Consider the following 26,206-nt stretch of genomic DNA (forward strand, 5'->3'; position numbering starts at 1 on the left):
CTAAAGTTTAAAATTAGAAAAGCTGTAAGGGAAGCAAAGGCACGTGCTGCCTCACACTCGGTAAATGCCTCACTTGCGCTGTGGGGGAATGGATGAAGGAATGGAAAGAAAAAAATTAGCTACGGTTTAACTACTGCTGAACCTGGTTAGAGCGAAAGCTATGAGGTATCAAACCCTGCTTAGCCTGGTTAGAAATATTGGGTATTAGCCAACTGTAGGCGGCTTGGCATCTCTAACGTTGAGTGCGCTCCGCTCCGGACACTGGATAGGCAATGCACCCACTCCGCCACCCTGGCAGGTGGCAGTTAATTGTTGATCCCGAGAGTCGCGGCCTATTGCTGCAGTGCCGCGGCAGCGCCTCCTACCACAGCGTTGTCAGCGCTAACTCATGCAGCCCACATCTCTCTCTCACCACCCCACCTAGACTTCGTCCACTGACTTGTTATTGTTGTTGTCCTCTAAACAATGGCGCGTACCCACTGCGGGGGATTGGCCAAGACACAGGCGGCGACTGAGAGGTACTCAAAATGTTAAACATTTAAATAAATGAGCCAGTTATGCGCACTTCCTTTACTTCAAATTATCGGAGTTGTCAACGACACCGCCAATAGGCAAAAAACGCTGACGGCCTATGAAATCAGTGCCGCGTTTCTGCCACAACGTTGTCAGTGCAAACGTATGCAGCTGGGGTGTCCACTGTCCTAGGGGGCCTGTTATGCGCCTTTCCTTTGCTTTCGAAGCTGTCGCAGCTCCCGCTCTTAATCGGTTTCGTAGCTTAAAGCGCGACTAAGGTGTCCACTGTCCCAGGGAGCCATTTATGCACCTTTCCTTTCCTTTGCTTTATATGCATGAAGATCAAATGAAAGTGACATCCACAAGCACGGTGACCTTGGATTTACTTAGCGTGGTGAGAAAAATGAAGGACGATAAATGGCATTTGCTCGTGTGCAAAGCGAGTGCAACTCTAAAGTCAAGAGTGTCGACTTCGTATAGTGTATTCCCAATTCGAAAATATAGTCAGCGAAACTATGATGATCCGAAAATGCAGTTCCAGAAATGGAAACGCACGGAGCGACGGGACGGCCCAAGCGTCGTAGGGATTCGCAACTTTGCGAAAAATCATGCCGGTGAGGCCGGTGAAGGAAGTGACGCTGGCGCATGGATTGCTGTTGGTGCCTGAAAAAGCGCGAAAGGATTGTGGTGTAAAAGTGCTTGCAAAAATTCTGGGCCACTAAGTAGTTGAGACAAGTACTGACAAACAAAAAGCACAAACGGTAAATGTGAAAACGAAACTGAATTGCAGCCGTAATATGGCCGTACGCATCCAGCATAAGCTGTAGCCAACGTTCCAACATGTGCTCCGAGTTTGGTTTCGGTCGCTTTCAGAAGCGATGGTCGCATAGTTCCTAGGTTCCTAGTCATTCAGTTTCTTGTTCCTAGTTATGCAGCCCTGAGCGAGAGTTAATCACGCAGTCCTAAGCGGAGTGAGTATTATAGTCTTTTAAGCAGCTAAAATCAAGACGGATTAGCTAGCCACCTGCAGCATGGATGCCGTGAAAGGCGATGTTCCTGCAAGGGAAGCGTCGGATCTCAAAAGCACGTTTGTTGTGATCGGTGGAGGCATTGCGGGGGTGTCATGTGCAGAGCAGGTAAGTTCCGTGTTCAGTAAAGAAGTTTCAGCTGGAAAATTTCTCACATCACTTTGTTTTGTAGCATTAGGCTCATAATACAGGTTTGAGTTCGAGGCGTTGGCAGTCCGAACATGCATCCCTATGTGCTTTGTATGTGGACCTTTTTTTTTTTTTTTTCAGCTGGCCGTAAATTGTCCAGAGGAGTCGATCCTGCTGATAACTGCGTCGCCGATAGTAAAAGCTGCAACGAATATAGTGAAGGTAGGTAACGTTATGCCGCGCATTAAGTGACATTACATCTCTATAATTGACCGGCGGCTACGCATTTTCACACTGAAAATTTTCACGGTAATAGTCTCCCATCGGTTTTTGGGTAGGTTTTTCTCAGTAACTACACTGCGCATTTTTAGCTATTCCGCCAACTCTATTGCCATGACCATATCAATCTGTTAAGTTTGGTCGGTTACATTGACGCAAGTAATCAAAGTGCAAGGCATGTGGCCGTGTGTAGTATTTGGGCTTTTTTGCATGCTGGGATAGAAAAAGAAGCTCTATGATAATAAAGTAGCCGTCCACGTAATCTATCATTTGAGATTTTTAGATCTTTAACTTCACATTTGTACTGACCTCATCGATATCACACGACCGTGTTGCGTTATTCAAGCATGATTCGTCCTTTATTCCCGGGTATCTTATTACATATTAAGGCGAAAGCCTTTAATGCCTCATACTGTCGTTAGCAGGCGCGTCGGCAGGAGTGGTTTGGTTTGGTTTATGGGCCGTAGTGGAGGGCTCCGGAAATTTCGACCACCTGGGGTTCTTTAACGTGCACTGACATCGCACAGTACACGGGCCTCTAGAATTTCTCCTCCGCGGTCGGCAGGAGTGTCGACAGACGCGTCGGCAGATTCGTCCGCCTTTCGGCGTCACTGCTAAAAGGCTCAAGGTTCCAGCATGAATAAAGGTGCATCTAGTGAATGGATGGGCTTCATAAATAAAATAAAAGGAGTAAAGTCATAATAAAAGTAAGAATAAATGAAAATAAGAAAATAAACAAAAATAAAACAAAATAAAAAAGAAAAGAAATAAAAATAAGAAAATAAAATAAGATGTAAAATAAAAATGAAAAAACAATAAAATTAAGAAAAGAAGAAAAGAAAGTAAATAAAAACAAACAGTGCGCCAGGAAACGCTTTCGCCTTGCAGCACTTTAGAGAGCCAGAGTGCCCCCTGAATTTTTTTTCATTAAACAGTTGAGTATGTCTTTTATAGTGTATGGTAAATGCTAAAAACATTACATGTGCAGTAAAGTAATTTTCTGTGTTGAAGAAAAAAAAATTAAAAAGAGACGAAAGTGCCCAATTAGCCCACCCACTTGAACCAGTGACTTAAACTTGGGAAGCATGCTTAAGTCTTGCCTTTCTTATCTAGAGGACATTACTTGACTAAATCTGTCTGAAGAATTCCTATCGCTTCCTTTACTTATAGGGCATAAATCTGCCATCAGTGGTTGTACAAATGTGACATTTGAGTGTATGGAGTGTTTCCAGAATTGCTTGCACATATCTCTAAGTAAGTTTGGATTTGTGAAGTAAATTGTAGAAAGTGAAGGCTGTTACATGTGTCAACATATTCGTATATGCATATATTTGTACCAAATTCTAGTTATGCAGGGTGACGGAGAGCTTTGACATTGAAGAACGTTCCTTGAGCTATCTGGAGCAGCAGTACAACAACATTAAAGTACTGCAAGATGTGCTTGTCTCCCTGGATTCCAGTGCACATGTAAGTATAGCACATTCTTAATGGTAACGTCTCAAAACACTGAGTGAGTCTTTGTAATGTCTAACATTTATAGACACTACCACAAACCGCTTTCATCAGTTTGATGAGAGAAATTGATGAGCACAATTCGCTTTGTATTCTGAACCCAGATTAAAAAAATATCTATTTTGCAGAAAGTCTCCCTGAAAAGTGGCCGAGTTGTCTCATATGTAATGATCTGCCTTTGCATGGGGGCAAGGCCTCAGGTACAGTCCGGAGATAATTATTAATGCTGTTTGTGTTCAGCATGTCGTGAACTCATCCCCTTTCTCTTTTCCATGTTTTAGTTAATTCTCGAAGACAACCCTCTGGTTATGGGCATTCGAGACACAGAAACTGTCGAGGTAACAAGTTAACATTTTTGCAGGCTTATTTTGCCAAGTACCTTTAGGAATGTGCTATGTGTAAAGCACTCGTCTTTTCATTTTCCAGATGCTCCAGAGCCGTCTTGCTGGTGCCAGACTGGTAGCAGTTGTTGGCAATGGGGGCATTGCCACAGAGTTGGTGTAAGCATTGATGAGAGTTTTTATGCTTTGTACGGCTGCTTGTATGAAAGGAAAAACTATATCTCAAACACTTTAATTCCACCTCCTTCACATTTTTTTACTAACATGTTGTATGAAAGGAAAAACTATATCTCAAACATTTTAATTCCACCTCCTTCACATTTTTTTACTAACATGTTACTGGGCACAATGATGGTATGACAGCAGATCGGAAGAATTTCATTGCTGTAGCGCATATTCTCCGAACCATTTTCTATTTCTTCTTTATTAGATGCAGTAGCAGCGTACAACTGTTAGTTTACAGCGTAGAAGTAGTGAAATAAAAATATAATGTAAAGGTTCGTGCAAAGGAAATGCTAACTTAGTAGACTAAGAGCAGGACAGAGCTTCACCTTCCTGCAACTTCAGTGCTCAAAGCTATGTTATGTTCAGTAGTGTTCAATGTCCATCTTTTATGTTTTGCTTTGACATCAGGGCTCCTAGGCAGGGGGTTTTGCATGTAATGTTTTTTTTTTTTTTTGAAGCACTTATGGGGAACGGAAATTGATGTTGGTGAAATGAAAATGAAAAAGAAAGAAAGGAATTGGATGGAAAAAATGAAATTGATGTAAATTGATAATCACTTCTGTTGTCCCCTTGCTTCCACAGCACTGGAGTTAAAAGACACATTTTTGCTGGTGCTGTGTGCAGGCATGAACTACGCGGCTGTCAAGTCCTTTGGGCTGTGCGGGAGAACAGCATAGGTGCCACCTTCTTCGACCCTGGTGCTGCACAATTCTTTTTGCCACATTTAGGGGCTCAGACCTGTGATAGCAACAGTAGTTCAGACGCAGCTCAGCCAGAGGCTGCTGGCAGCGGGGATGCTGAATTGGCTGGCCATGGTTAGTAGCCCAGCTGCGTGAAGCCTTCCCTCTCTTAGCGGGGTACAAGTATAGACAGTGGCATGATGTGGTTTTGCAGAAATGCACATAAAGACACAATTTTTTTTTTAAGAATGAAAGATTTTATTGCCAGATAGGTGCAGGTAGAGCCTCAGTTGTGTCAGTAGGTTGTGCAGTGGTGCTACCGCACCACCTTTTGATGACAAATAGCAATAAAATTTTTCGTTAATAAAAAATCCCACGTCTTTCTGCGCATTTCTTGAAAACCGCACTGTGCCATTGTCTACTCTTCGAATTATTGAATTTTTACTTTTACAGCGACAGCTGTCAGGCATCCGTTTCTGGTTTTCATGTCCTTGTAGTAGCAATAGTAGTAGTAGTAGTAATAGTAGTAGTAGTAGTAGTAGTAGTAGTACAGTGGCTGGAGTAGTAGTAGTAGTAGTAGTAGTAGTAGTAGTAGTAGTAGTAGTAGTAGTAGTAGTAGTAGTAGTAGTAGTAGTAAAGTGGTAGTAGTAGTAGTAGTAGTAGTAGTAGTAGTAGTAGTAGTAGTAGTAGTAGTAGTAGTAGTTTGGCATAACAGGGGAGTGGTTTCCTTCATGTAAGGAGCAGGGTATGATGAGATCAGAGGAATTTGGGACGGGAGGGTGGTTACTGTGAAAGGAGGAGGGTATTGCAAGAGCAGAAGAATCTCCAAGTAAAGAATGGTTACCCGGAAGGAGGAGAGTATGACGAGAGTGCAGGAATGCATAACTGGAGAGGGGTTGCCATGGGAGCCACCCGGAGGGTTAGGGTATGGCAAAAGCTTAGGAATGCATAACTGGAGGGTGGTTACCATGCAAGAAGTAGGTAGAGTATAGTGAGAGCGAAGGAATGCTGTACGGTCCATCGGCAACAGCTGCTGCGAAATTTGCTCCCCAAGCAGAAGGTCACTTTCAGTGGCACCGGGTGCCTAGAACACCAGACTGGAGCGGAGCACTAATCAAGGAATGAGTGTGTATGGAAAACTAAAGATAGCATTCTATAACTTCACAGATATGAAGTCCAACTGCTCTTATATTCTCTGCCTCAGTGTGTCGTGAAATATAGATACCTTAATAGCTATTGCTGAATTGCATTCCGCACCAGTAACTGTCCAGTGTGGTCGAAATTTCCGGAGCCCTCCACTACGGCGTCTCTCATAGCCTTAGTTGCTTTGGGACGTTAAACCCCATAAGCCAACCAACCAACCCAACCATTTTTTTCTGTGACTTTTGGGTCACCCTGTGTTTAGTTTTAGGTAGTTGGCTTGCCTACCACTCAACTTTGACTTCATAGAACACTGGGTGCTCCGTGAGCTTTTGACCTGAGAGCACTTTGGAAATGTAAGGTTATGGTATATGCATAGTTCAGGCCAGATTTGTATATGGGCTGAGTGTCATGTGCCTTTGCAGCCCTAGATTACGCTGTAAACAGCAAATCTGTAGTGTTGCTGTTAAGGCGTTTCAGTGTCACCGAGTAGCCATACAGTCACCCTGTGAAGAGAAACAGTAACTTGTACTATTTTGCTGTCCACCCGTAAATAGCACTGTGTGTGTCACACAACTTGGGTGATGGAACATATGCGTTGTCCTCTAGCCATCCTGAAAAGTTTAATGCGGCTTGAGAAGGAGGAAACTTGGTTGCATCCCCCAAGTCCAGGTAATTAGTTCAAGTCGTGAGAAGAGTCCACGTGACAAACCAAGTCACAATTCTGGGCCAGATGCTGCATGTAAAGTGACAGTGCATTGTCCCGCCTGGTCAATGGCCGACCCAGCATAAAGAAAGTTTGCCAATAACTGAATCAGTTGTTACTGCGGCATTCATCTTTAGCAACTTGCACTGTACATAAATCTTTGATGTCGTAAAGATGTTTTCTGCCTTTATTTTCTTTAAGCAGCTTTTTCACAGTGAGCTGTATTGCAGCAAGAGTACACGAAGCATTTCTCACAAGTTTCACTCTTTGTGTTCAGGGCAGCAAGATCCCACTCTGCCAGCAGGAAGCGCTTTGGGGCCCGACTGGGCAAAAGGTCGTGTTCTTCAGGGCGGAACCCAGGTGACAACTTCAGTGCATTAGAGGACTGCTTACTTGTGTGCATGCTGCAGTATACCACCACGGGCGTGAATCCTTTTCGCTAGCTGCAACAGAGCATCATCTAACATGTTAAACATTCTTCGTCACAGTGTCAAACTTGATGCAAGTCGTGGGCTTTTGTGCCAGTAGCCTGTGCATGTAAAAGGATTGCACAGAATAGTTTTGAGCATGAACAGCAAATTGAGGACTGTTATTTTCATGCTTCGGCATGCATATGTCAGGCACTGAACATCATTTTTGTCTCAGGACTGTTGAAACATATGTTTGGCATTTCATTTTATCTAGTATATAACTAGAGGTAGGAGTTTTCGGTTTTAACAAAAAAAAAAAAGTGATCAACATACACCAGGTTCACTTTGTGGAATGCGGTGCGAGTTGTATGCCGTAGCTTGCTGGCTCTTGAATGGAGTTACAATCAGTGGCAAGAGAGCAACGAAGTGCTGGAGCTAGGAGTGCAGTGAGACACAGCAGTGAGGATAAAGCAGTGCAGTTGTGCATTTTGAGGCATTGGTCCGCTACTTTCGGCACATGCCAGATGCAGCCCGGCAGGATCATCCACTTCGTCAAGTTTTTTAGTCTTGTAGTACAGCGCCTTCCGCTCATTGGCTGTCATCACCTTATTAGAAGCATCACTTGGTTACAATTTTTTTCACAGCATGTAAGACACTGAAAATGCTTGTAACCATAACAAGCCAAGTAGCGAAATCAAGAACAAGCATCCCCAAAAAGTGTCATATTCTGTCTTCAGAGACATGCAGCGGCACTTCTGTCGCTGTCACCATCATGCGCAGTACGGTAGCTTCTTCCGGATTTCTGCTGCGGCTACTGTCTTTACAGTCCGAAGCTGTGCTCTTGTGAGGCGTTTGCTGTTTTCATGGGTTGCCACCGTTTTGAAGTAAATGGCGGTGTAGAATGGCCTCCAAGATCCGTGCACAAAAATTCGTGCTGAGGCATGCATTTTACTTGCAAAATCAGCCGCTGATGGCGACGCCTATATTTAGTCTTTTGTAGCTTACGAAAGCTTTATATTCAGTGAGAGTGGTCTCTTTGTTCAGAATGTGGTACCCTATAAATATAGACCATTAATATTTCCTCAGTATCCTAACATGTTCAATGCTCCTCTAAAATTATAATGCTTTCGGACTTACTTTCCTAGTGTCCGCTGCCAGATGTATCTTGAATTGAAGGAATTCACTGCTTATTTTCGTACTTTAAAAATCTGTTAACATAATTTTTATGCCAATAAAAGCGCGTAGAGATGCACACAGGCACTCTGCCTTTGCCTCTGCAGTTCTGGATAAAGGCTGAAGAGTTTGTGAAACCTTCTATTTTTTTATTTTTCAGAAAAAGGTGCACGTTGAGTATGGCTGTGAGGTGCGCCTGTTGCTGACCCCGGCTGAATTCAGAGAGAGGGGCCTCAGTGATGCCAGCCGTGACTTCGACTGTGGCTCTGACTGGCCTATCTATTTGCTCCTGACTAATGACAAGTGCTTCGGCGCAGACCTTGTTGTGAGCGCTACTGGTGTCGCACCCAACACGAAAGCTCTCATAGCATCTCAGGTGGGAAAGTGCCTTGAGAAGAAGCCGACATTAAACTTGGCAGAAGTTGTGCATGAACTTTCTGGCAAACTTAATGTGTACAGACACAAAATTTAAAAGATGAACACAACATACAATTCGTCTTCACAGGGCACTGCTATGCCTTCCAGCAAAATGCACTTGCAGGCATCGAGCCTGATTTTCAATATCGACAAACAGCTTCGACACTTCTATGTGCAAAGCATTTGACATCAAGCGATGTGCCATCCTAGTAGAAAAAAAATTGCGATGCCTCTGCGTCTCTCTGTCAACAATTAATGATGCACAGCATGAGAGGCCGCTTCCTGGCACACGGTGGAGGCGCAAGCAAATGAACTTATCGGAGATTTCTGAGCCTACGTAATCAGGAGCATCACTGCAGTTCGAATGCGATATCACGCTGAATCCACGCATAGGTGGCGATGAATGCCCAAAATGACAGTAAGAAATGGCTTGTAAATAACTAGTCATGCTGAATTCGTATTTTATTTTATTGCTTAGGGATCTATCAAGGAAAAAGCACAGATATGCAAAAACTTTGCCTATGTACCCTATTGAGCATATTACAGGTCTTTGATTTTGTCTGCTCAGCCACCTGTTCTCACAATGTTGTCTTGCGCAGTTACTAAACACCTGCTGTGGTGGCTTGGTGGTTAGGGCCTTTGGCTGCCAAGCCAGAGGATAGGTTTTAAGCTTAGCTATGGCAGCCGCATTTCAATGGAGGCAAAACGCACAAGACTCACGAGTGCTGCGCGATGTCAGTGCAAGTTTTAGAACTGCAGGTGGTCAAAATTAATCTAGAGCCCACCGCTGTGGCATACATGGTAGCCCGAGTGCCACTTTGGGACCTTAAACCCCACATACCGTACTCTACTGCACTATACTGTACACGCATGAGCAAAATAGATTAGCACAAGTGCCACCACCGGAGTGGCAAAATCGCACCGTGTGACTGGCGTGGCAGTGCAGTTTGCGAACATGCCTGGCACTCTTGTTATTGGCGCATTCGTAACCGCTGTTTGTAACTGCCATAATCTGCCGCTCCGGTGGCACGTCACTGTGATTCTTTTTTGCTCACGGCTGTACCAATTGTTAAGTCTGATTTCTTGTGGTCCTGTCAAGGAGGATCATAAACAAGTTTGTGGATATGACTCATTAACCATGTTCATTACTGACTCTGTGATGAGCAGCTTAGGTTGGAAACCTTTTAGCTGAAGACACGAGGAAAGCGACAACAGCGGTGGCCAAGCACTGACTGTGCATTTTTTGAGGCTGCATATTCATATAGGTTTTTAGCTAAATATGCAGTCATGAGTCTTGTCATTCTATGTTTTATGGTTTTCTGGCCCACGAAACCATTACTGGTACATCATGGTGTCGCCTCTACGCTCACATTGACAGATGTTAAGCAATTCAGTTTTTGTGATATTTCCGATATTGACAAAAAAAAAATTACATAAATAATTAGCAATAAAATACCACGCATCAGAGTCGCATCTTTTGTCAGCATCATGAACAGCCAAATTTGACAGGAAAATTTGAATGCTGGTACAGTAGCATCTCGACCGTACAAATTTTACGGGGTCATGAAAATATTTGTGTCATCCAAAACGATCAAAATTCATATGCACAGTTAACGCAGATCTGTTTTAGGGTGACGGCGTTTACATTATGACGGGGTTATTTCGGGACTAAGAAAAAAGTTAAGAAAAAAAAAGTCCCAGCCCGTGCCACTGTGGGGTATACTTACAGCCGCGCGCCGTCGCTCACTGTTTGTGTTGTGCACTGCGACTGGCAATCGCGGCATTGGCGTTGGCGATGTATGGGCCGCGCGCCGTCACTTAGTGATGATTGCGAAGTTGGTGATGTACAGACAACGAACTCTTGGTGCTCAAAAGTGCGGTCACAGCTCGCTCGTTCTTATCATCCGCAGTGAGGCAGGGGTTGTTCGTAACATATGAATTTCTGCCCACTGGACACAATTCACCTTGGCTAGGGCAATTTACGAATTCTTACGAAATTCGTATCAACTGGGATCGTATCAAGATTCTATTGTAATGTTAACCTCAAAAAGCCGGTATACTCAGGACCTTCTGCGATAATGTTTAGTTGATGACATTCTTTATGAAACAAATGGGAACAGAAAGCTGTACTGTGCAGCACCCAAAGTAACATCTACCGCTCACACTATGCAGCTTGCCTTGGCCCCCGACGGTGGCGTGCTAGTGGACCGATATATGCGAGCATCGTTGGCAGACGTGTATGCAGTGGGTGATGTCTGCACGGCTAATTGGGAGCCTGCCGAGCTCTGGTTCCAGCGACGTCTATGGACACAGGCGCGACAAATGGGTCACTGGGCAGGCACCTGCATGGCTGCCCACCGATCGGGTGGACCCAGTCCCCTGGCAGATGCACGTTTCGACGTCTTCTCCCACGTCACACGTTTCTTTGGATACAGAGTAAGAAGCCCAGCTGGTTTTCTGAACTTCAATGCGAGGCATGCTTGGTTTGTTTTGCACTCCTTGTGCGGCACACACACACCTTTGAGTAGCATGGGCAGTGCGTCTAACTGCTTTCATTCTGATGTTCAGTGCATGCTTTGCTGTGAAACGTTCATCCACTGCCATGTCAGCCTGCATGCTAGACTTCTTGAGTGGTTTTGCATGAAAGGATGTTACCTGTGTATCATGTTTGCATGTAAAGGTGCCCCAAAAGTAAAACTGAGCACATGTCAGAAGAACATCGCTGCTTCGCCCGGGTCACTCATAAGGCGAACATCAAATGTATAGCACTACTCATCCTAATGTGTCATGCATGCCCATGCTTCACGAATTTGCATCTGCTCCAAGACTGTGCCACGCCACATTTTTTTTCTATGATCGCTTGCTCAGTTTTACTTTTTGGGGCACCTGTAAACATTGCAACTTGCTTTGCTGTTCTGCTAGACACTCATGCTTTGGCAAAAAAAGTTAAAGGTGCTGCAGCTGCAAGTGTATGAGCCATTGCCCTTGCTAGCTTGCCATTATACACCTGTAGCTACATTCACAGGTGGTCTTACATCGAAAGGTGCTCCTTGGCAAGTTCTACTTCATGCGCACTACAGTGATTACCTTCCTGCTTAGTGCTCTTGAACATGTATGTTTTTATCAGTGTAAAATTGTAACACAGTTTCTGTCCATGGTGGGCATTTATTCACAGCAGCATTGCAATTAGCTCACACTGCCAGTTGATTAATGGCAAATGGCCTTGCAGGTGGTTCTTCTGGGTGTCTTCAATGGCCAAGGACTGGCCGAGTGCCGGGCCCTGGTTCGGGTCACCCCAGGCCAGGAGTACATCAAGCTCCTTCTCCATGACGGGAGGCTCAAGGGTGCCGTGCTGATTGGCGACACGGACCTGGAGGAGACTTGTGAGAATCTGCTCCTCGACCAGCTCGACCTGGGGCCACTTGCTGACCACCTGCTTGATCCCGAAGTGGACATAGAAGACTTCTTTGACTGAACTCGTCCCACAATACCCACTGAGACTGGGCACACTCACTTGCCATTCACACAAGTGTCTTCACAGACACAGGGCCACTTTGCACAACGTCAAACAACTCCGTGGTTGGAGTCTTCCACTGGGAAACACGACGGACAAGGATTGTGCCTTCGGAAGCCATTCAAGGACACCATATGTGGCCGAGTGAAAAACCTACTGCCATCACAGTTCTGCTCGAGCAGCCGGTGTTCGGGACCCTGATGAACCTGGTGAGAGCTTGAGCACGGCCGCTGAATACAGTATCAAAGTGCCGGTCCAGGCAGAGGTGCACTGTGGCCTGCCACTTCTCAAACCACTTTGCAAAAAGGACTAAAATTCACACAGACATGCCAGACATTTCCCTGCAGCGCAGCTCAAGGGAAGCCTGCAGCTGAATTCCAGGAACAATGCATGTGCGCATCAAGACTTATGTCCAGTCCTGTCTCTTGTACAAGAGTGGACAAAAGCACTCGCTGCTTCTCCAAGCAGAAATTAAAATGCCATGGTGTGTCCATGTGTGGCAGTATCAGCAGTACATTCCGTCCCTCATGAACACATCATGACCCTTAAATTTCGTTGGCAATGTGCAAGTGAAGTAAGAATGCTGCAGTCTGCTCCCTTTACTTCTGTCTGCACCTACACAAGACGGGACATTATAGCTAGTCTTGCAAGGACACAGCCTTGTAGGTCATCCAATTTTTATCGCCTCTCAAATTATGCAGCACAACAGCTTCAGTAAAGTGTGCAAACTGCAATTCATTTTAGTCACAGGAGGCAGCCACTTTGGCGCTGCAAGGGAACAATACAACGGCACTCTTCCCTTTCTCGCCACACTGCAGAAAGCTCCACACCAAAGAGAGATGGATGGACGTCCACAATTTGCATGGTTGCAAAAGTCCACTCTAAAGATGTGCGTCTCAGAGAAGTGGACACTGCCGAAGGAAGGTGGAACACAAAAGGGAGGCGACACAGACTCCTTCGGCTGTTGGAACACCCTGCCAGAAGGTGTTAGGCGACCTGCCTCGTACAAGACGCAGAATGAGGGACGGGAACGCTGGGAGGGCAGCTGTCGGATCTACAGCCTTGCCTTCTTGCAGAGACCCTGTAAAGACGGCACACGTGAGGTGAGGCCGCCCATTCAGGTGGGGACGGGAGCTAAGCTCGTCGACGGTTTGGCACTTGGGGAGCGCACAGACTGCAATCCCCTCAGGCGTCCGTCTCACCGCGGAGTCGCAGCCGCGCAAAGTCCTCGAAGATGATGTCATCGTCATCTAAGCAGGCCACAGCATCCCTGCACAACAATAGGGGGAAAACAGATGAGGATGAAACCAGTGTAAAATGCAGCGTCAGGCACATCTCTGATGGCGCTATACTTCATTTTTTTATTACAGCACTCTTGGTCTAGTGCTACAACATACAATTATAGGAGCAACTTTTGTGGCAGTTCTTCACAAAAAATGGCCTAGTTATAAATCCATACCCATGTTCTGACTTCAAAACCTATAAGAACTGTTCCGGGTGACTCGCATGAAGTGGTTTATTCACCAGGAGAGACTAGTGGATTTGTTACGAGAAGCTTATATAGCTTTAGTTGGGGGGTGTAAACTTTCCAGACCAAATGATTGCAACATACATCAGCCTTGGGGCACCTCAGACGAGTTTAAGAAAAGAGAATGGCAAGGCACCACTGCACATGCACTGCATACACCACTCGCAGTGCCGCATCAGCTGAATAGGAAATAAAACTTTTGGCAAACAGAACTAAATACTAATTTCATGCCCCTTAGGCTTGGATCGCATAAAAAGAATTCAGCTCTGCCGAAATATTTCTTTAGTGATTCATATAGGTGTAATAATGTGGCTTACGAACACTCAAGACCAATGTGCAATCCTAAAAACTACAACTTCCAGTCATTTAGTTCTCAATACGAAGATACCGTGAGATAAGGCTGAAGCCACCTGCGTTATTCATGTTTCAAATGTACCGTGCACTCTAAGTGATGCCGAGCTCACAGCAAAGCAAGTGGCTTGCACTCTGATGGATGCTGCCACGTTGTCCAGCACTATGACAAAATCGTTATCTTGACAGTTGCAAAAAAAAAATTAAATGAACAGAGTTATGATGTGCAAAGTATCAAAATTCACTGTTCCAATCCTACATTGTAGAAATTACCTTATACCCAGGCTTGCTTTGCAAAGCACGCCAAGCGCTCGACTGCAATAAAAGTAGTTCTGTGTGGCGTTATGGCTAAGCAAGGAACGTGGCCGAGTAAGAGTAGCGCAGAGTTGTGTAAGCATGACAGTGGCAGCTGCCACCATTACCGCAGCAGCTCGCACTCCTGCGCATACTTGTCACTCTTATGTCAATGCTCTGCACTGAAAAAATGACTGAAGAAGCAGCAACACACGTGTCCAGCTCAATCAGGTTGGTGTCCAGCGGAGCAGGGCCTGGAGCCTTCGCTTCACTGACAACTCGAATCGGGCTTGGCTCTTCAGGCTTCGGATGCATCAGGATGAAAGGCAGCTCTGCCACAAGATCCCTGGGTGCAGAAAGGCAGTTTGCTTCTTTCAGTACCATTTCACTCCTTCAAAGTGTCATCATCATCAGCCTGACTACTCCCACTGCAGGGCAAAGACCTCTCCCATGTCCTTCCAATGAACCCTGTCCTTTGCTAGTTGCGGCCACCATATCCCCACAAACTTCTTAATCTCATCCGCCCACCTAACTTTCTGCCGCCCCCTGATACGTTTGCCATCTCTTGGAATCCACTCCGTTACCGTTACGGACCACCGGTTATCTTGACTTCGCATTACATGCCCTGCAAAAGCCCATTTCTTTCTCTTGATTTCAACTAGGAAGTCATTAACCCGTGTCTGTTCCCTCACCCACTCAGCCCGCTTCCGATTCCTTAACATTGCACCTATCATTTTTCTTTCCATAGCTCGCTGCGTTTTCCTTAACTTAAGCTGAACCCTCTTTGTTAGCCTCCACGTTTCTGCCGTATAGGTGAGTACCGGTAACATACAGCTGTTGTAGACTTTTCTCTTGAGGGGTATTGGCAAACTGCCATTGAGAGAACCTGCCAAAGTGTGTACAGCATGCAAATATGGCTTCTAACCAGTCGCCGCACAGTTCAGCAATGCAGGCCCACCTAGCTGCATTTTGTCCCATTTTCTCGCTGCAGCTTTAACGATAACAAAGCTCACCCAGCTTCATTTCACTGCCACTGCAAAACCTTTCCTCTCCTTTTTCTTTCTCTTGTTGACCAAACCAACATTGTGAATGTGCTTGCAGATATATGCTTTTACACAATATATTGTGACTTTTGTAGTTTGCACAACAATTTGTTTGTTAGTGCTCATATCTTGCAGAGGTCACATTTTCTGGCATCAGAAGCTTCCTGCTTCAGCTGGCAAAATACAATGACCGGACCATAGCGGAAGCTTGTCCAGTCAGCTGAATAGACTAGTGAATAGACCTGAATAGCTGAATGTGAATAGCTGAATAGACCTTTCGCCAGGATGGAGAAAAGAGGCAACTGTGTCGGAGCTATCTGCAGTATTTGTTCTTTTTCCCAACGGACAGGTGCATGACTCCTCTCGGGTGGCTGAGCCAGCATCTCCAATGGCTGCGTTAGCAAATAAAATGGTCCCTGATTTCTAGTGCATGTACCAAGTAGGGGCTGGCATCAAATGCAGTTATTCAAAATAAAGTAATGTCTACAAGCTTCGAGAGCTAACAGATAAGCAATGAATGCAAACGAATTTCTAGAATTTTTTAAAATTGCAAACGTCCCAGTGTGAGACGAAATTCTGCACGCGAAGTTTCACATCTTCGGGTGCCTCTTGCCCAAAAAAAGGAAAAAAACTGCCCACCGCAAGGTAGAACCGTACTTAAATAAGCCATTGCAAACCAGCACATGTGTGACGTGCAGTTGTCCGATATTGATTTTTGCACCCTCGCATACTGTACATGAACTATGAGGAGAGATAACAATGACTGACCCTCCAAGTGGCCCCAGGCAGAGTTTCACCTTGACCTTGTACTGCACGATGATGCCAAGGTTCTCCTTCTGCGCTGGGTCCGTGATTCTGCACAAAACATGCACTGCAGCCGGTCAGCACTTTACAATCGGCAGTAGTGTTGTGGTTCACTCGGGAACTTATCTTAAGGACCATGAACACCTAATTCTAGTGAGTTTTCTCCTTTCAAATGATGTTCAGATGATGATTAGATACATATTAGTGCACATGGTTCACCGCATGTGCATCGCCTGCGACCACTAAATAATTTATAATTGAATTTCTTCTTGACGCTGTTTCAGTTTCATCAACCAAAACGATGACTGCGATGTATGGAGAATGTTTAGGTCACGTGACAAATGAAAAAAAAACTGCAATACGGTTGCTGACACGAAGTTTTAATTCACTAAAATACTTAGGACAGCCTGCAAGGCAAGGCCTAAAATGAAAAAAAAAAAATGACATAGCAGTTCAGTGATTTTTGTGCCTCACGTGACCTAAACACTCCCAATGCGTCACAGCCATTGTTTTGGTTAATGAAACCGAAACTCCCACTGCATTGCAGCTATTGTTTCAGCTGATAAAACTGAAATGGAAACAGCACCAAGAAGAAATCAGATTATAAATTATTTAGCATGTGGTGAACAATGTATTCCAATGCCTAACGCATCATTTGAAAGAAGAAAATACGGAACTAATATTAAGTGTTTATGGCCCTTTAAAGGGGGTGGAGACAACTATTCTTATTATATGTTCGTTCTTCGGAATGATATGCAAGACATTAGTAAGCACGAATCACCACGAGGAATCCATTTATGCGCAGTAAATCATTTGTAATTGAATTTCTTTTTCATGCAGTTTTGGTCTTGCTTTCAGCAGCCAAACAGTGGCTATGACAATCCAAGGTATAATTACTATTTTGTCGTTTTAGATCACTCCAGCTTTACACTAGTCTACCCCAGGAGCCAGAACAACGATTACTAGTAAACAAGTGGCTGTTATATATTTACGTTTTTGTGTTCTCCAAATTAACTGTACCTTCACATCATAGGCACTGTTCGGCTCCTAAAAGCAAAACAACATTGGAGAATAAATTCAATTATAAATTATTTGCTGAACACAGACAAATTACATGTAGTGCTCTATGTTTACTAACATCTTGGGAACCATTCCAAGGAGGAAAAGCAAGCAATAATTAAACTGGAGCCTCAACTCCTTTAGGCGTGGCAGAGTTGAAAGCGGACTACAAAGAATATGGTATTTCGTACAGTGTACATGACGGGAATTCTGCATGTTTCTACCGGCAATGTTTCTCCTGACTATGTTCTCCAACATGTTCCTTTGACAACGGAGCCTTCACTGCATATACAGGTACTCCAACAAACAAATATTTCTTCCTGAGCCCTCTGGGCTGCTGAGTTCTCATCAGCTGAAGGTTAAAAAATTAGATTGAAAGCAGTGCAGAACAACTTTCATAAAATCCCGTCACCCATACAGAAGCAGACATAGCAGAAGGACATAAAAACGGGTCACACTGAGAAGAAAAACCTCATCTAACGCTCCACGTGTGCTACCTCAGACGATGAACAGCTGAACGTCTCCACTCCAGCTGTTTTTGTGCTTTGTGTCGCGCGTGTGATTGTACTGTGACCTACCAGATCTTCACGTGCGTGCGACCTGTATATATATTTATATTTATCATGTAGATATGTAAATAGATTTATTGACAGTGTACCCCTTCCCCTGTCCTTTCTACTATCCCCTCACCCCTTTCCTTTCACTCCTACACACTGCCTGCTATCCTTTATTTCCACTGCCCCAGCTCAGGTGCTTCCAGCCGCGATACCGGGATGGCAAAAATTCTTTTACCTTCCTAATCAAATGTATAAATAAAGCCACTACTGCTACTACTACTCGCTTACTTAATGACAACAGATGCGAGTCAGTTGGTGGATATATCTGATGGATTAATCCAAGAGACCAGAAATATGGGCTTAATAAAGGATTAAGTCAGTCAGTCAATATAGCACTAAAAAACTGCACTAATGTGGATAATTGTGTTACATAGTTCCTCATAAATATTTATATTGTGCTGAACAAGACAACAAAGGAGAAAAAGAACTTGCACATGTTTTCTGTTGTCCTTTGTCATTTCATGCTGTTGGTACAATGACCTAAGAAATCAGAATTAGGTATGTTTGCTTTCAATTGCATATCAACTGGACTTGCATGGTGGAGGACGCAAGGTTGGTGTCTTCATGTTTGAGCTGTCCGTCGAGTGCCAGGCCCCTCTTGTCCTTGTTGTTCGCCAGAAGGGGCCGCAGGTAGTACACTTTAGACAGAGTGAAGCCAGGACCCACAGGGCACCCTTCCCTGGTAAAACACAAAAGGCAAATGGCACACGTGGGACTTTCAGCATCAAACTAGCTTCTCAAAGGTGGGTGTTGCACCAATAAGTTTAAGCTTATGCTGAGCATACCTGTGGTTATTTGGTGCATGCTTAAACTCTGCTTCACAAGCACTTAAAATAGACAAAGTTCAACTCCCTAGCCATACATATGTATGGTTAATAAAGGGGCCAAGTTGCTGGTCATTCTCACTGCTTTACTGCTATGCTTAGGTGTGAAGCAATTATGAGTTTGGGGAGCAGGCCCCCCACTTGACCAGGCACCCTCAACTTTTCACTGGTGCTGTTGATGGCCCATGGACGCTCCAGATGGAGATCATTATCACTGGCCAGCTACATCAACTTCAAGACAAAGGCCTCTCCTGTTGAAAGTCACTTGTCAGATCAAAAGCTTCCAACCAGAGTTTCTGGTCACTATTAGTAAAAAAAAAAACAACTACTGGCAACTTTTATGGCAACAAATGGCATGATGAAACTCGCCAAAAAACTTGGCAAAATCAGTCCATTTCACCGATGATCGCACAGTGCAGCTATCATAACCGAAGGTGGTACTCGCAGCCTCAAGGTAGGCATTACTGAGCTTCATCGCTAGTGCATGCCAAAATAATTCACTACAGTCACTGAACAGTTTTTCGAATGTCAAAATTTCGGACATGCTTTACCTTTTCAGACTTTACCGCGGCAGTGTCACACATTCCATGAGGTCAATTCATGACTAAGACTGAGAACTTATCTGATTTTTCACAGCTCATCCCGAGCATTACCGGTGCCATTTTGTCTGTACAGTAGTCTTGTTGAGTCGAACGCCAAATGGATAAGCAATTTTGTTTAAAATGGTGCTCAAACTAATGGGAGCCACTTTGAATGGTGGGCCTGACACTCCACACTGGTCAGCACATAATGACTGCATTGGTAGTGCATGAATCCTTGCCTCTATCACTGCCTCACTACATTCACTACTGTGCAAGCTTGAACTCCATAAACAGTACACTAGTAACGCCCTGTGAAACACTTCGAAGCCAAGCCCCTTCCTTTTAAATAAGTGACAAGGTAGTGGCTATGCACATGGAGGCACAGAGTACACTGAAACTGAGTGGACAAAAACGGCAGAGGTCTTTGAAGCAAGGACCCTGCAAACAACGCAACGCTCTGCTGTCTCAGCATTTTCATTTTCACTGCATTACCAACAACGATTAGCATTTCACTTCTATTATATGAATTGCAAATTGTAAACAGAGCTATACTGCAGGTTTCAGGACCAGTCCTCAACTATGAACATCCACACCTAATTGCAAAAGCCAATGTGGACACAGCAGCTGCCTTGGGCAAGCTGACAATACTATGTTCTAATTTTTTCACCATTTTTGTCTTCCCCATTCAGGCCATCTGCATGGCAGCAGGTGAGGTGCGTTCATTTTCACACCTAGACTTTGCTGAAGCCCGGCACTTGTCAGCAATGTATAAAATGCCGAGTTCATGAAAGCTGTGACAGTCCCTGTACATTGATGACATGACTCGCCAAGAACAGGGCTGATTTTTGATCGCATGGGAGCATAGGAATGAGCAGGAAAATGGCAATTGGAACCTAAAGCAGCCATTTTATTTTGTCGACGGAATTTCTCTTCTGGATATCTGAGTAATCCCCACTGTCTGAAAGATCTGTTGGTGACTTCAGCAGGACAAGATAGTGTTACCTTCATGCAAAACAAAGGGGTTACTCACTCAGAGTCAATCTCAGCCACTGTGCACTTGTACTGTGCAGTTGAAAACAGGCAGATGTCAGCGAACTGGCGCACTGCAGCAGAAAAATAATTAATTCACAGTCACTTGTTGGCCTCCAAGCTTTAATCAAGCTGTTTCCATGACTTGCAAGACTCTTGAGGACTCAAGCAGCGTTCTTTGTTTGCACTGCGAAAATGCACTGACGAAAACATTCGTCTTGCAGGCCCCTAGTTTCCTGCAATAGCCACCACATTAAATTTTTCCATTTTTGTTGTGGATGTCAGGAATGGTAATGTGATTAATTTATGGTAATGTGATTCATTTATCATATTTAAACGAATACAAGGCGTTCTGAATATTATGGGAAGGATGAGGTTGAGCCTCCATAAAAATGGAAAAAATGAACTATGATTACTACGCGAGCTCAAACTGCTCCGCACAACCAAGGCTGTGTCATGTTTTGTGTTGTCAGCCTTATTCAAGAGGAAACACTGCTGTACCGCACGCAACAAAATACACATTGCAAAGCCTCCCAAGCGTGTTAATTTACTCAGCCTTTCGCACAGCAGTGCCCGCTGGGCTGCTGTATCGGAATACTTCAGCTCCTTGCCACCCCTGCTTCATGTTTGTTCGCCTCTGTTTTCCGAGGCCTCGAGAACGGAAGACTGTTATGAAGTGGGATTCTCCTCACAGCTCACAAGCTTAGTGGCTGAGCTCGCTGCAGACATCTCGAAGCACAGCGAAAAAAAAATTGCAGTGGATTCTTACCTTGGCTCCGAAATAATGTGAGGTGCATTCTAAGAAAGTTGATTTGATGAAAAAAATTAGCTGCGGCTTAGCTAAGGTTAAGTCTGGATATCTCAAAGCGAAAAACTGCGGCGATGCTCGTGATTTAGCTTAAGGTTATACTTACGGTTACACATAGGGTATAGCTTTCTGGCTTTTCTGAAATGTAGTGTCTTAGGCATACAAAGTTTGTATGGTGGCAGAGGAGGAGACAGGCCTGTAGAGAATACAGTGCTGTCTTAGAAGGTTGCTTTAGAGACATGTGCTGTGGTGCGAATTCCTTTTGGGGGCATACACCAAGATATGAGAGACAGGCATTTGCTTTCCTTAAAAGCAATTTTCATTTCATTTCATTTTCCTTAAGCACTTCCAGTATCCACTGAGATATGAGAGAGACAGGTGTCCTTTCCTTTCCTTAGAACCAATTTTCTTTTCATTTTCCTTCTCTTACAGCATGGTTCAGCAGGTGTCCACCTAAATATGAGAGTTTCCTGGCCCACTGTTTGTCTTTCATTTATTTTTTTATTTGTGATATTTTATTTCTGCCATGTCTTCTTTTATTTTTGTTTGTATCGGGAGGGGGGGTCAGCAGGAAAGGCAGGCCGCAGAAGTGGCAAATCTGGGCTCTGGCTCACACGAAGCAAGCGTGGAGTTGACTAGCCTAGTGAAGCTTTTCGCTTCAAAAACTCGCATTATATATTCATAAAAATGCAGCATTCGGCTGAATTCTCGGAAACTAGAGTCCGGTAACGAGTGAACATCTACTCATACCTTGACACGCTAATATTTGGACAGCAAGCTAGCTTGTCAAGTGCGTGGCTTTGATGAAAACACATCAGTGACATCACCTGAAGACGTCCTCCACAAAAGAGCAAATCTGAATTTGCAACAGCAAATACGTCATGCACACTGTGCTGAGCTTTCCAGGCAACATGCCTCATGACAAACAGCTTGGTTGCGCTAAAGCTACCTCAGCAAGGATGCAGGAGATGGCCCATAGTGCAACACTGTAAATGCCACAAAAGAATCAATGAGCAACGCACCAGAGACCTTGACCTTCTTGACGGTGCGGTTGGAGTTGTTTGCAATGTGGACATTGACAGCAATGTCCTCTCCGTGATGGTAGAGCTCCTTGTCAAGGGATGCCTCCAGGTGCAGCTTGTTGGGTGACATGACGAACTCTTTGCTCACCTCCACGCTGGGCTGTTCTCCCTGCCGGCTTGGTGCATACATAATCTTGCGGATGGCTAGGCGTACCGAGCTCCTGCTCCAAAAGCAAACAGCAAGAAACAGACATCCCAGCTGAGGAGCAGCCATGCAGCCAAACATCTTACTTGAACGACATAAATACACACCGAACTATCTGCTGGAACTTATCAATTTTAGCTGTCTGAGAGCAACTAAACCACAATATTGCTTGCAGCAGGTGAACGTAATACCAAACATAGCCCAGAGGGCAATGCATAAATAAATTCCACACTTGACTGCTGTTAACAACTGCATGCACGAAATTAATAAAAGCAATAAGATAAAATGTGGTAGCAAGCTCACAGCACGTGTAGTAATCTGGATATTATGCGGCCATGGCCCTCACAAACCCTTGTAACTGACTAATGTATACTCAAACCGCCAAATAATAACTGTGCTTTGTGCTTAAATCCAACTGCAGCCACTGCAGTCAGTACTAAAACCTGCAACTTCCAAATCCCCGTAATTGTGTATCCCTTTCAAACCTTACAGAGGCAAACAGCTTGCTAGCCCCACGACAACTCTGGCATTAGCTGAGGCTCAGTTGTACAGCAGCGAAGCAATGCCCGCCACTCACCGCTTGTGTGGCTTGTCGTCAGGATTGTCTGCAACATAGCCCTTGAGCTCGTAGTCCACTCCGCAGGGCTTGCCTGTGTCCCCTGGAGCGGGCTGAAGGGTTACTGAAGCAGGACAGTGGGGCGGAAGCTCGAAGTAGAAGGGGTAAGCATTGGGACCTAGCTTGCGCAACAGACGCTCCTGCAGCCGTGTCAGCGGTCGCCCCGCAGACTCCTGTGGAGGTGGGTAGATTTGCTCCGATGCCAAGTAAAGGTCCTTGCGAAATGTCAGCCCCAGCACATCGAGGTCTTCACGCCCATAACGAAAAGCCGCCAAAACGTGCCCGAACACCTTCCGCTCCTTTACGTATTCCGGGTCAATAAGAACCACCCCATCTGAAATGCAGGGCCGCACCATGTCAGTGCTCTTGGACATGGGAAAGCACACTGCGTACTGCTTCGCAAAACAGTTGACTAAAAATGACCGTGCTGCTCACACAAGAAAAAGCGGCCCAGACAAGAGTACATCTCCTGTTCAACTAAAGGCACCTAAATAAATGTTTGCCAAGCACACACAAAGCCTTGACACCAGACAGGGATAGTTCAAGGTCATTCAGGAAGTCCTCTGTGCTGCTGTAGACACAACTAATGTAATGAAAATGATCATGGCATGCAGCTCTTGCCCAAAAAGCCCAAATACTACAAAGAGCAGATAGTAGGCTGATACAAGGCAAACTAATTTAGCTGTGCACCAGGATGGCACTAACAGTGCCATCCTACTATAAGTTTGCAACTGTGGCATAAAACTCCAGGAAAGACATGCTTGCTTATACACGAGACCATGTATACAAGAAAAAAAGAAGAAAACATGCTACGATACGGGCATTGTACAGATGCTGAAATGACGTGTTTTAAGCACAAAAAACTGTTTTTTAGTGTGGTCCTAAGTGCGCCTAGCACCTCAGTATGAACAGATGCTTCGAAGACTCACCTATGGGATCAACACTCGTGATGTGATCCACAAAGTCTCGTTTTCCCAAGTACATTGTAATCTTGCCATTTGGCGAGCTCTTCTTGAACACCCTGCAAAAAGGAGAATCTCTATTGCTGCTTCAATGAACACTCTTTTTCGCATGATGCACATACCTTGTACCTCCTTGCCTCTTGATTGTGTCCTCAGCAATAGCTACTTCTGATACAGTAGCAGACACTGATGCATCCTCCATGCTCATGTTGCTGGCCAGCACGAGAAACCTGGGAACCACATTTTTCATAATCCTTGTGGGTCCACCAAAGCAGCTAGATTATTTTCAGCTCACTTTTTCAGGAAAACAGAACACACTACACAGCTCTCCATCATGGCCCTCCACAGTGGCTCAGTGGCTGTGCCATTTGCCTCATCATCATCATCCTGATTATGCCCACTGCAGGGCAAAGGCCTCTCCCATGTCTCTCCAATTAACCCTGTCCTTCGCAAGTTGCAGCCACCATATTCCTGCAAATTTCTTAATTTCATCCGCCCATCTTTGTGCTGCTCCCTGCTACGCTTGCCTTCTCTTGGAATCCACTCCGTTACCCTTAAGGACCAGCGGTTATCTTGCCTTTGCATTACATGCCCTGCCCAAGCCCATTTCTTCCTCTTGATTTCAACTAAAATGTAATTAACCCGCGTTTGTTCTCTCACCCACTCTGCCCGCCTCCGAACTCTTAACATTACACCTACCATTTTTCTTTCCATAGCTCGCTGCATTGTTCTTAACTTAAGCTGAACCCTCTTTGTTAGCCTCCACGTTTCTGCCCCATAGGTGAGTACCGGTAAGATACAGCTGTTGTATATTTTTCTCTTCAGGGATATTGGTAAACTGCCATTCATGATCTGAGAGAACCTGCCATATGCGCTCCACACCATTCTTATTCTTCTAGTTATTTCCCTCTCATGATCTGGATCAGCTGTTACCACCTGTCCTAAATAGACGTATTCTCTTACTACTTCCAGAACCACGCCATCAATTGCGAACTGCTGTTCTCTTGCTAGACTGTTGAATATTACTTTGGTTTTCTGTATGTTAATTTTTAACCCCACCGTTCTGCTCTGCCTGTCTAATTCGTTGATCATACTTTGCAGTTCATGTCCTGAGTGACTTAGCAAGGCAAAGTCATCAGCGAATCGCAGATTACTTAGGTATTCTCCATTAACTCTTATCCCCAACGGTTCCCATTTCAGAGCCCGGAATACCTTTTGTAAACAGGCAGTGAATAGCACAGGCAAGATCGTGTCTCCCTGCCGAACACCTTTCCTTATTGGAATTTTATTGCTTACTTTATGGAGAACTATGGTAGCTGTACAATCGTTATAGATATCTTCCAATATTTTCACATAACACTCTTCTACACTGTGATTCCGCAATGCCTGCATGACTGCTGGGTGTTAATTCAATGATTTGAGCCCAGCCATGGCTGGTGACTGCACTTCGATAAAGGCAAATTGCAGAGACGTCCATGTACTGAAGTTTTGGTTTAAGATCTCCAGATGGTAAAAGTTTACATACCAATTTCGCCGCCATCACTACACATATGTACAGCTTATTGGCAGCCATGGCACCTGTGCTCCTCGTTACTCTATTGCTCTGAAGATTGAGGCAACCTTGAGACAGGTAAGCAGTCTAGCCACATCGTGATATATAAACAAGGGTTTCTCCAGTCAGTGCTTTTTGTGATGCCCTAAGTGGGTCACATTTTGTAAGACTAGAGTAAGGAAATAAATATTACAGATCTTGGATATGCTTCTTTTCTGTAATGAGATATACTCTTTTCGAACATGAGAATTAAACCCTCCTGAAGGGTAGACAGCTAAGTAGGTTGGAACCTGGCGCAGTTACAACACAAAAGATTACGGACAAAGAAGAAGATAGTCTTCCAAAATCCTGTAGGTGAAATTTTTAAGTTCCTTTAGAAATGTATGCTCACTTGTACATAATGTGACTGTGGTCTCGAAACAAATCATACAACTTTGGAGCATAGCTTCGGGCACCGCCACACCTCTGTCTCCAAAACATTCTCCTCCAACCATACGAGCGAAATGTAGCTAAGCCAAGGGCCACAACCATTGGCATCCTCCACGGCAGCAGTGGCATTGTGAAACTTTCAGTGAAATCGGTCTATTTGAAACCTTACACTACTACATACCTCATAGCCCACATTCTCGCTTTCCTACAAAAAAAAAAAAAATATTAACCATTCTCCATTTGATGCATGCAACTGTCAAATAACCAAAAACTTATGTATTAGCATATGTCTAAGAATCTCAGCACTTTTCCGTGCTGCCACTTCACGACAACAACATTCACTCTATCCACTATGCTAAAATGAAACTGTTGCCAAGTCTAGGCACTTTTGCTGCACTTACATATTGATGCTGCT

At 44.6% G+C, this 26,206-nt stretch overlaps 2 protein-coding genes across 8 annotated transcripts in view; one reads left to right on the forward strand and one right to left on the reverse strand.

Annotated features, from left to right (window-relative positions):
* Positions 1 to 1,295: 1,295 nt before the first annotated feature.
* Pyroxd1 (pyridine nucleotide-disulfide oxidoreductase domain 1) lies at positions 1,296 to 17,982 on the forward strand. 3 transcript variants are annotated; one of them, XM_089543408.1, is made up of 11 exons: positions 1,296 to 1,649; positions 1,812 to 1,892; positions 3,297 to 3,416; positions 3,590 to 3,661; positions 3,743 to 3,799; positions 3,888 to 3,961; positions 4,652 to 4,725; positions 6,831 to 6,913; positions 8,297 to 8,512; positions 10,726 to 10,989; positions 11,783 to 17,982. In XM_089543408.1, exons 1-11 carry the CDS (start codon positions 1,545 to 1,547, stop codon positions 12,026 to 12,028), a joined length of 1,392 nt encoding a protein of 463 aa, XP_089399534.1. In that variant the 5' UTR covers positions 1,296 to 1,544; the 3' UTR covers positions 12,029 to 17,982. The 3 variants fall into 3 exon arrangements, with proteins under 3 accessions (XP_089399534.1, XP_089399533.1, XP_089399532.1); XM_089543406.1 differs by having other exon boundaries at positions 1,298 to 1,649; positions 4,652 to 4,842; XM_089543407.1 differs by lacking the exon at positions 3,590 to 3,661 and having other exon boundaries at positions 1,297 to 1,649; positions 4,652 to 4,842.
* krz (beta-arrestin protein kurtz) overlaps positions 11,699 to 26,206 on the reverse strand; it is a 42,095-nt gene continuing 27,587 nt past the window's right edge. For 2 of the 5 annotated variants that reach the window (XM_089543413.1, XM_089543411.1), the window contains exons 2-10: positions 23,933 to 24,040; positions 23,778 to 23,869; positions 22,810 to 23,182; positions 22,028 to 22,248; positions 20,199 to 20,271; positions 18,299 to 18,442; positions 16,052 to 16,138; positions 14,455 to 14,586; positions 11,699 to 13,337 (exon numbers count right to left, since the gene is read on the reverse strand). In XM_089543413.1, the coding sequence (XP_089399539.1) occupies positions 13,253 to 13,337; positions 14,455 to 14,586; positions 16,052 to 16,138; positions 18,299 to 18,442; positions 20,199 to 20,271; positions 22,028 to 22,248; positions 22,810 to 23,182; positions 23,778 to 23,869; positions 23,933 to 24,018 (1,293 nt within the window). In that variant the 5' untranslated portion in view covers positions 24,019 to 24,040 and the 3' untranslated portion in view covers positions 11,699 to 13,252. Of the gene's footprint in view, positions 13,338 to 14,454; positions 14,587 to 16,051; positions 16,139 to 18,298; positions 18,443 to 20,198; positions 20,272 to 22,027; positions 22,249 to 22,809; positions 23,183 to 23,777; positions 23,888 to 23,932; positions 24,041 to 25,972; positions 25,997 to 26,206 lie in introns of those variants that run through there. The other 3 variants (XM_089543412.1, XM_089543410.1, XM_089543409.1) reach the window with 2 other exon arrangements.

The sequence above is a fragment of the Amblyomma mixtum genome, chromosome 5, assembly GCF_055824585.1.
Source record: "Amblyomma mixtum isolate Tamu chromosome 5, ASM5582458v1, whole genome shotgun sequence".
Classification (NCBI taxonomy): domain Eukaryota; kingdom Metazoa; phylum Arthropoda; class Arachnida; order Ixodida; family Ixodidae; genus Amblyomma; species Amblyomma mixtum.

What these genes read in the sequence shown, in the direction of transcription:
- Pyroxd1 (XM_089543406.1), top strand. Translation starts at nt 1,545, where the DNA reads ATGGATGCCGTGAAAGGCGATGTTCCTGCAAGGGAAGCGTCGGATCTC. An exon ending in CTGCAACGAATATAGTGAAG is followed by an intron (nt 1,893 to 3,296) that starts GTAGGTAACGTT and finishes ACCAAATTCTAG; the next exon opens with TTATGCAGGGTGACGGAGAG. An exon ending in CCCTGGATTCCAGTGCACAT is followed by an intron (nt 3,417 to 3,589) that starts GTAAGTATAGCA and finishes TCTATTTTGCAG; the next exon opens with AAAGTCTCCCTGAAAAGTGG.